General features: G+C 33.4%; 1 protein-coding gene across 5 annotated transcripts; it reads left to right on the top strand.

Moving 5' to 3' along the window:
- The first annotated feature begins 4,452 nt into the window (after positions 1–4,452).
- On the top strand, positions 4,453–7,502 carry LOC132046312 (vacuolar protein sorting-associated protein 28 homolog 2). Of its 5 annotated transcripts, XM_059436899.1 has the most exons (4): positions 4,459–4,610; positions 6,237–6,296; positions 6,328–6,359; positions 6,448–7,502. In XM_059436899.1, exon 4 carries the CDS (start codon positions 6,533–6,535, stop codon positions 7,160–7,162), a length of 630 nt encoding a protein of 209 aa, XP_059292882.1. In that variant the 5' UTR covers positions 4,459–4,610; positions 6,237–6,296; positions 6,328–6,359; positions 6,448–6,532; the 3' UTR covers positions 7,163–7,502. The 5 variants fall into 5 exon arrangements, with proteins under 5 accessions (XP_059292881.1, XP_059292882.1, XP_059292884.1 ...); XM_059436898.1 differs by lacking the exons at positions 6,237–6,296; positions 6,328–6,359 and having other exon boundaries at positions 4,453–4,610; XM_059436901.1 differs by lacking the exons at positions 4,459–4,610; positions 6,237–6,296; positions 6,328–6,359 and adding an exon at positions 4,641–4,744.
- Positions 7,503–9,928: the final 2,426 nt, after the last annotated feature.

The following is a 9,928-nucleotide window of genomic DNA, read 5'->3' as shown; positions in this document are numbered from 1 at the left end:
CTCCACAAGAGTTGAATTTTACTCTTAACTGCTTTTGCGAAGAGAATAATCGGATGAAAATACGTTGCCTCAGGGTAGAATATGGTCAACATAGTTACGCCAGATTCATCCAAGTGGGATTGGACTGTGAGATGTCTGATGAAGATGATTCCCCATGATATTATTAATAGTTCTGCTGTATTAAATAAAGTTGGTGGGGCCATAGTCATGATCCCACAACCTATTGAGTTTGATTCCTATATAAAGAGACTTTTGCTACTCATTATCTACTTAAAATTCAATACCTTTTGCTACTTAGTATCTACTTAAAATTAAATGTCGAATAGTAGAAATATAGATTAGTCGGTATTTTTCTCACAGGATTCGAATAGCAGTGGTGATGACACTCAAATCTTAGCAACTATTCCGGTGATTTTTCAACCGATAACAGTGAATTCGTGCTAGACGATTTCAAGCTTCACCTTTTAATAGAGCGTAATGACGATTTTCGCGAGCTAAAATATACAAATCCACGTGAATATCATTGTAGTTTACGCCGCAAATGGGCATATCGGTACGCCGAATCACAACGTCTTGTTCGTGACTTGCAAAATCTCAACGCTAAAATCCCAACAAGGTACTCAATAACCATACCTCGAGCAGGTCGAAAAACTTGCGAGGCTGCCATACAAAGGATTAGAAAAAAAAACAACAGAATGCTAGCAAGATGTTGTAGATTTTACATGCTAAATTTGGCCGAAGAACAAGCATCATCAATCAGTAGGGAATTAACATCTACAAAAAAAAGATATGTCTTAAGAAACCCAAAATATTGTTCTGAGGATGATATTGAGGACTTCTATTCTGATGATGATTAAGAATATTGTGATTTTAATTTTATGTTTAATTTATGATGATGTTGTTATTTTGAAGAATATTAGTATGTTTAGTTTTTCATCAACTCAAGGGCATGAATTGATGAATGTATTTTAAGTTTTTTCTTTTTTTTGATGATTGTATTTTTACTACTTTTGGTTTATTATTAATGAACAAGTTTAAGTATTTTCATAAAAAACTTAAAGCTAATGACACCAAGTCTTCAAACAAAAATGGAGTTCGAGCACTTTTCAACCACTAAAACGACAATCCGAACTTTAGCTTCCTTGATGTATTGAGCTTACCTTATTAATCGCACCAAAATAAGTAGGGTTCTATATAAAATATTGTAGATTCAGGGTCCCGAAGCATGATTAATCTATAGTCAAATTACGTTAAAAGTGTAAAGAAAGAGGAGTTAACCAAAAGAAAAAGAAAAAAAAAAGAGTGGGGCGCTTTAGTGCAGTAAATTACTGCGCTAAATGAGTAACGTTACCGTTACAGTTAACTCCTTTAATGCAATAAATTACTGCGCTAAAGGTAGTTTTGTCACCTTTTTTTTTTGTTGGGGTATTTTGGTTCAAATGCACTTTTTTGGGTCATTTTGGTTCTGGACTCTTATTAGTCCCTCTATTTTAGTAGGCGTTTGTCCATGAAAATAAAATATTATTCACTTTATTTGAAATTTTAAAGTTGGAGTTGAAGATAGAGTTGTTTTTTGTTATAGTTTTTGCAAAACATATTTGGTTGTTTGAATGTATTGAAAGTGAAAAAAGTCAAAACAACATTTTTGGTGTTTTTCAAATGAAGTTGTATTTGAATTTTTCATGGTCAAACATTGATTTTCAAATAAAGTGAAATAATTTTGCAGAAAAAAGTGAAAAATTCTCATGGCCGAACGGGTCCTTAATATATGTATCTGAATTTTCTTAAAATTTGTTTGAAAAAATTAATTTTTATATTTATTAACTCTTTAATTTCAACATTTCATATGACATATTTAAAATTACGAGAAGTACATACTATTTATTTAGTTAAAGACCACAAATTTAAGAGTCTTCCTTATTTAAAGTTGTGTTTAGTTAAACTAAGACACATAAAATAAAATAAAAATGGATGAATATCTTGATATACAAATTTCAAATTTTATTTATTTTCTTAAATTTCAACTCTAAATAGTACTCCTCTCCCGCTCTCAAAAGAAGGGTACCCTTTTGTTTCAATTTATGCGGCAAAATCATGAATAAATACAAAGTTTAACAAAAAATGAAGACTTTAAAAATTTATTATCGTAAACATGTCATAATATTTGTCAAGTTACAACACTTTTAAACTTGTGGTCTTAAATGTTATATAATATTGATGTGGCTATAAAAACTTCTCAATATGAAGTTTAAATTACACTATTTCTAAAGTTAGACAGTTTCCACATAAATTAGAATTAAGGAAGTATTAAACTACTTGTTCTGTTTAAAATTATCTATCGTGATTTTTAAAATTAGTTATCTCAAATTATTTATCATTTTGAAAAAATCAAGATAAAATTAATTATTTGCTCCCCGTTTCATCCTTAGTAGTTATTGTTCTTCAAGACTACAAACATCTCAATTATGAGATGATATTATACAACAACAATAACAACATACCACTGAAATCTCACAATGTGGGGTCTGGAGAGGGTAAAGTGTACACAAACCTTACCCTTACCTCGGAAGGTAGCGAGACTGTTTCCGAAAGACCCTCGGCTTAAGAGAAAGCATGGCAAAAAGGTTAGATAAGTACAAACAATTCTAAGCAGGATGAAAATGAAAATAACATAAGCGAAAAAGCCATGATAAAGCAATCTGAAAAAAGGAGCAAGAGAGCTACCACAAATAAATAAAATAATCAAAGTACAAGAAATAATAGATAGTTGCTGAAATCAAAGGACAAGAAACCATAGAGCAAAACTGCGACTACTAGTATGAAAGGATAAGCGGGATCACCTACTATGGCCTTCTACCCTAATTTGAGTCATCCATAACTTCCTTTCTAAGGTCAAGTAGTCATCCATAACTTCCTTTCTAAGGTCAACTCCTCGGTAAGCTGGAACTGCGCCATATCCTATCTAATCTACTCTCCGCAAAATTTCTTCAGCCTACCTCTACCTCTCCTGAAACCGTCTATAGCCAACCTCTCACACCTCCGCACTGGGGCATCAGTGTCTCTCCTCTTCAGATGCCTAAACCATCTCAGCCTCGCTTCACGTATCTTGTCCTCCATTGAGGCCACTCCCACCTTATCCAAGATATCTTCATTCCTAATTCTAAGTATCCTAGTGTTCTACACATCCATCGCAACACCCATCTGCAACTTTCTTCTTCTGAACGTGAAAGTTCTTGACTGTCTGACACTTCGCCCCATATAACAAGTTGGTCTATGAGGTGAGGTGATATTATGATTGTTAAAATACAATAAACAGTAAAATACTAGTTGAAATCCATCCTAATAAATGTTTCTTAAACGACGTGAACACGACAAATAATTTAAGATAGGATGGAATATTTGAGAAGTGAAACTGTTTTTTTAAAAAAAAAAAAAAATCTAATTACAATTTACAATTTTTTTTAAAAATCCTATATGGGTATTAGGGCTGTTCAAAACCGAACCACAACCGATAACCCGACCGCAAAATAGGTTTATTGGTTTATTGGTATCGGGTAATTGGATTAACGGATGGGGAATGGTTTGGAATTTTATAGTTAACGGCTTAACGGTGCGGGAGACGGTTTCCTCATTTTTCCTTATCAGTTTAGCCGTTAACCCGTTAAGAATAATTAAATTATAAATAAATCCCTATGTATATAAAGTACTAAAGATTAGAAATACTAATCTTTGAGCCTAAAACTCATTTTTCTTCCCGCAATATGGTAGCAGTTTCTCATTTTCCTTATTGCTTCTGCCTGGTGTTTGTTTCTTATTATCTCATGTTACCAACTAGAATCATTCAAAATATTTTTACTTTCCTCGGATGTTTCTTCCTTTTTCTATGGTGAAGATGAGAACGAGATAGAATTACTAATGGTTGTTTGAAAGAAATAAGTTTTCTTGTGAACATTGACACGCGTTAGTATGAAAATATCATACTTAATCTGCACAGTTTGTTTAATAACGATACTTTAGTGAAAATTTAATTCGTATTTTCAATAATTTAAAATCATGTGTCCCAAGAATACCCACCATGAGTAATACATCCATTTAAATCTTTCTATGTGAAGTAAATAGGGTCAAATGTGAGTTTGCAACCTATACACTATCAATATTGAGCCTTTTGTGTTTTGATAATTTTGTATTGATGCAATAGTCTGAGCAATAGAAGAAAAAAAATCTCATATACTTTATTGATTAACCGATAAACTGACCGCTAATCGACGTTAACCGCTAAATCCATACCAAACCAACCAATATCTTATTGGTTGGTTAGCGGATTGAGATCTTTAAAAACTGATATCCAATAAACCAAATCGTTAAGCACAATTATCCAACCGAACCGCCGGATAAGCACCCTAATGGATATGGACTAGTAATACCCCACCCAAAAAGAAAAACAAAGAAAAAGGAAAAGGAAGAAAGTAATGGGGGTACAACAGAACACGCAACCTATGTATGTCGCAAGCAAAGAGTACAGAGACACACAACACCTCTTTTCTCTCTTGATTACCTGCAACACTCTTCCCATTATTCAAAGTCGCGTCTTTCACCCTTCCCTCTTTACCGTAAGTCCTTTCTCCTCCTTTTTTTTATTATTATTATTATTAGTAATAGTAATAATTATTGCGCTCTCTGTCTCTCTATATATATTACCAAAGTTAATAGTAATTTGTTTGGTCAATTTCTATCCATTCTTGAGGTACTTCACATCGTTTTAACTCATGATCTAACCCATGTATTTCTTTCCATCTACTTTTTTTCTATTTGTTTGTTCTTGAATTGGGTGTTGAAATTTTGTTTTGGGTTGTTAATTTGAGGGTAATTTTTCATTCCCTTTTTATGAAATTTAATATTTTTTTACATACAAAGAACAGTGGATCCGTAGCTAAGGACTAGATCCGCATCTTTAGGCGTGTTTTATCATACTCATGGAAAGAATAGAGGAAAAAGAGGAGAGTATAAAGCTGGAAAGAGAAGTAGACTCACATAGCTGGCCCCAATTAGTGTAGTAAGGTGTGCATTAAGTTGATCTCTTGTATATTACTAGCACTTATCTGTATCTCTTTACTTGTATTTGGTTCTTGACATGGGATGTATTGCCTATGTGGTTAGTCTTTCCATTCCTTTCACACCATTTATACATTACTTGTTTTTTTTTCAGTTTTTTCCATCTGTTTTCCTTCTGTCTGGCACTGATTTATAGAATTGTTCTTTCTGAAAACATTTGTGCCTTTAGAAGTTATATTCTGGTCTAACGGGGCCAAAGCTAGGTGGTGTACCAAAAGGGAGAGGGGAGAAAGTAAAGGGGATGAAATGAGGACAGAAAGAAAGAGATAGTACAGTGAGAGAAAGAAGAGAAGAATATGAGTGAAATATAGGGAGGGAAGATAGATCCAATTCACATCAAACATAGTATGAAAAGGTTCAATTTATTGTGAAAGGAACTTTGGATGGATAGAATTCCCAATACACTTAAAACTTATCTCTGAAGTCTAAAAAGAAGATAGTTATCACGTCAATTTCATCACAAGACAAGACTTAAATCAAACCAATTCAAAGAACAGAATGATAAAGGGTAGTAACTAATCTAAAAATAGCTAAGCGTAATCTCATATGGTGAAATAAATGATGAATATTACTAGTTGGTAAAAGGTCTTGTCTTCAATCAGATATAGAGTTCCATTTTTCTCAAGATATTTGACTTTTCCTCTTTTATTTTGTTTGGCTGATATGAATTTGATATAACAATTTTTCTCTACTTATCCCCTCTTTAGCTCCCTTCTCCATCTCGCATTTCTCTCTTATTTTTCTGTCTTTCTGTCCTATTCTTCTTTCTCTGTCTACTTCTCATTCTTTTTTCTCTTCTCATCCTTCTTTCTTCCCCTTGAGACAATTTCATGTAGTTTTAACTCATGTATTTTCACTTGAGATGCTTTCTGCATTTTTAATCAAACTTGACTACTTGAGGGAACTTTGGAACTAGAAACTATAGGAGAAACATGTAATATCTATTGCTGGGGAGATGGTCTGCCACCCATTTCTGGGATGGTAACCCTATTTGTCATCATCAGAATACTGAGATCCCAGATAAATTGTCAAGAATGTCTGTTTAACTGGTTCTTTTCACCTCACAATGGGAATCTGTTCATTTCGCTTTTAAAAACTGATACATTTATTTTTTGCTATCATAGTTAAGGGAAATTCTATATGTGCTGTTCTCTGAAGTTTGAACTTTTGTGCACTTTTCAATTAAATGATATGGATTATACTCTAGATCCAATTGGTAATTTCTATTACCAAATATCCGTATGAAGGTAGAGCCTATAAGTCTGGTCAGCGTAATTAAAAGATTTGTTAGTTATAGATTGACATATTGTAACATTAGGGCATATTTTTTTGCAGTGACAAAGACTTAGCATCTTTGCGCGTGTCCCATCCTCTTCTCCAACCTTTTTGACAAAGGTCAAAAATATTATTCCCAACTCTCATGGAGGTTAAGCTATGGAATGATAAACGGGAAAGGGAAATGTATGAGAACTTTGCGGAGCTCTTTGCTATAATAAAGGCAACCGAAAAGCTCGAGAAGGCTTATGTTCGCGACATCATTTCAGCTACTGAATATGAAACTGAATGCCAGAAGTTGATTGCTCATTTCAAGACCTTATCTTCCACTTTGAAAGATACCGTACCTAGCATTGAGCGATTCCATGATACGTACAAAATGGATTGCCCTGCTGCCCTAAACCGGCTCGTGACCTCTGGGGTGCCTGCCACTGTGGAGCACCGTGCTGCCGCTGCCACATCAGCTGCATCATCAGCTTCTGTTGTGGCTGAGTGTGTGCAGAACTTCATCACTGCCATGGACTCTTTGAAGCTGAATATGTTCGCTGTTGACCAGGTCCATCCCCTGTTGTCAGACCTATCATCTTCCCTTAATAAACTTTTAATTCTGCCAGCTGATTTTGAGGGGAAGACAAAGGTGAGAGAGTGGCTCTCAAGGCTATCAAAAATGGGAGCTGCAGATGAGTTGACAGAGCAGCAGGCCCGTCAACTACACTTTGATCTTGAATCATCATACAATTCTTTCGTGGCTGCACTGCCCACTGCTGGAACGTAATTGCTTATTTCAGGTGATATGTTTGTACATATGTGGCTGAATTCTTGTTTTCTCTACCAAGTTTATACTACATATGATGCTTTATTTGGTTGAAGTGCTGGTTGATGAAGATTCGGAAAAGAGTCGTGTAATTTGTGGGACTGTTGTCTGGTTGTTCCATTTTATTCAACATGAACTCATCCCCAACAACATTTTTATTCGGTTTGCGTACTTCTCTTTTGTTACATTAAAAAATTGAGCTGTTAGATATGGTTTTGTAAATTAAGTGGGAATTTTGATGTAAAACATCAAAGCTCCTTGGAATTAACTTATCAAGTAATATTGCATTTATTATGTGGTATCTTTGACTTCCCTATATGCTTTGTTTAAGGGAGTGTCAGGATTCATAATGATGGTGTAATTGTTTTTGCTAATATTCTTAAAAACAGCGTCCTGGGAAATGGCTAAATTGAAAGATCTGGTGCTTCAGGTTGAGTCATCTTTTGTGCAGCGTTTTAACTCACGGCTGATTAAGCATCTTTTGTGACGCGAAAACTTGCTATGTGTTATGTGGTTCAGCTGCCTAGAACTTTTAAGTTTGAAGTATTTTGACATGAGAACCTGGAAATTTCATTTATCAGCGTTAGTATGTGGATAGTACATCCCTGGGTTTCCCTTTGTTCCTTTTATCTACTTCTAGAGTATGGTTGGAGTATTTGCACAAATAGGATCATTTGTGGGACGATGTTTAACTTTTGCCCCGTTTTAAAAAGCTTCTCAAATATATAACCTGCAGCAGAACTTCTCCTTCTTCCTTCCTTCTGCTCCTTCCTGATGTGATTTAGCTAAAACTTTAATCTATTTTAAGTGAGCGTTTGCTGTATATCTGCTTGGTTCTCGTTTCTTACTCGTCGCTCCATTTTTTCTGTGTCTCTGTTGTGGCTGCATTTTTGTATCTTATGTATCTAGAAAACATGCAAATGCGATAGTAAAAGCATTTGAAATCGAGATATTTTGCTCTGTGTATCAGTTTAATTTCTATGTTTCATAAATTCTGACTTGAATATAAAAGAATTTAACTAGATATTTGAACAACTGAACGGCACAAGTTTTGCCAATCCAGCAAAGCTTGCCAATCCAATTTTACAAGGTAGTCTTATAAAACTTGCGAACAATTAAACAACATAGACAAGTTGTCAATTCGACAAGACTAGTGAACAATTTGAATGACACAAGTTAGTTTTACCGTAAGTTTTACTCATCCGATGGAACTTATGAACAGTTTGTGTTTTGTCAATCCAACTACACTATAGTACTAAATTTATGAATAATTTAACATGACAGTGTAATGAAGATTGTATTAAAGTTATCCTCCGCCGGACCTAACTTTTGAAAGCGTAAGTTTTCATTCTTTCAGGTATGTACCGTTGAGGTTATTTTTGCACATATTTCTTAAATAAAGACAGAATTAAAACGACGGCCTAATATGATACTATTTGTGCAAATCACCCTCCAACATGAAGTTTGGGGAATCTTCATAAATACAAGATATATAAGAGTTAATTATATAATCTACAACTAATTTAGATATTACAAATTGTGGAACTTAAAGCTAAAAACAAAGAGATTATTGCTATGAATATAACTCTAAAAATAAGGAGATTCTATGAATATAACTCTAAAAATAAGGAGATTCCTTATATTAGTTGTAACATAATTAAATGCATATAAAAACACAATAAGTGCTTACCTGAAAAAGCTCCTGCACAATTGTAGTATCTGTTATATATATTATTCTATTTATATATCGTATATTGTTACTCTATGTGTTATTGTAGAGTACAATTGGTTGTCACGTAGAGTAATATATTCATATATTAGGTATATTGTAATAGTATATACATTATATAATAGACAAACTTAGATGTACTAATTTCTACGATTATATCCACAGATATTTTGTTATCATCTTTTCAGTTAAATTTACCAATTTGAATATACCATATACTTGTTTAGGTATATTTTCATGTACTTTTGTTATACAATATACCATATATTTTCGTGAACTTTTCTTAATATTAATATTAATATATTCAAATAATTTTTTTAGTCACAAAGAATAATTGTATCAGTCATCAAGTGAAAATTAAAAAAAAGAAGAATAAAGAGGAGGAAACGAAAGAAAAATAAATCTTTGTAAAACTATGCAATATGGAATTTGAAATTGATTTTGTTTTGTTTATTTCGAAAATTACATTATCTCTCATGCCCTTTTCATAGATTTTTTTTTTTGGTTGGGGAGCAGAGGGTTTTTTTTTTTTTTTTTTTTTTTTTTTGGGGGGGGGGGGTGGGTGTTGTGAGGGAAGGGAATGATTTTGAAAGAAAAAAAGTTAAAAAGTGAATATGCATTAATGGTAGTAACTCCTAAAATTAAGTATCATTGATATTTTAGGAATGCAAAAAATCGTATTTTTGTAATTAAAAAGTTAAAATTTTGAATAAGTTGTATTTATGTAATTTTTTGAAAGTAATTGTAATCCTTTTAATTATCATTTGAAAAAGTTGTATTTGTATGACTTTCCTCACTGGGATCCAATTCCTTGTCAACATCGCCAATCCACTCCGATCTCTTTTCATTGTTTTGTTTGGATGGTTTTAACCTACCTAGCATTAGCAAATCACACTGTTGGGTTGGCCTATCCTTCTTATGGCTGTCCATACAGACTCTGGCCCGTGAAACTATAGGAACTGAAGCACCTGTTTTATGGGAAAAAGAAATATAATGGC

This window comes from Lycium ferocissimum, chromosome 2, assembly GCF_029784015.1.
Source record: "Lycium ferocissimum isolate CSIRO_LF1 chromosome 2, AGI_CSIRO_Lferr_CH_V1, whole genome shotgun sequence".
Lineage (NCBI taxonomy): Eukaryota > Viridiplantae > Streptophyta > Magnoliopsida > Solanales > Solanaceae > Lycium > Lycium ferocissimum.
Note: the sequence above shows the minus strand (reverse complement) of the source record. Positions and strands in the feature narration are given on the sequence as shown.

What these genes read in the sequence shown, in the direction of transcription:
- LOC132046312 (XM_059436898.1), top strand. Translation starts at nt 6,533, where the DNA reads ATGGAGGTTAAGCTATGGAATGATAAACGGGAAAGGGAAATGTATGAG.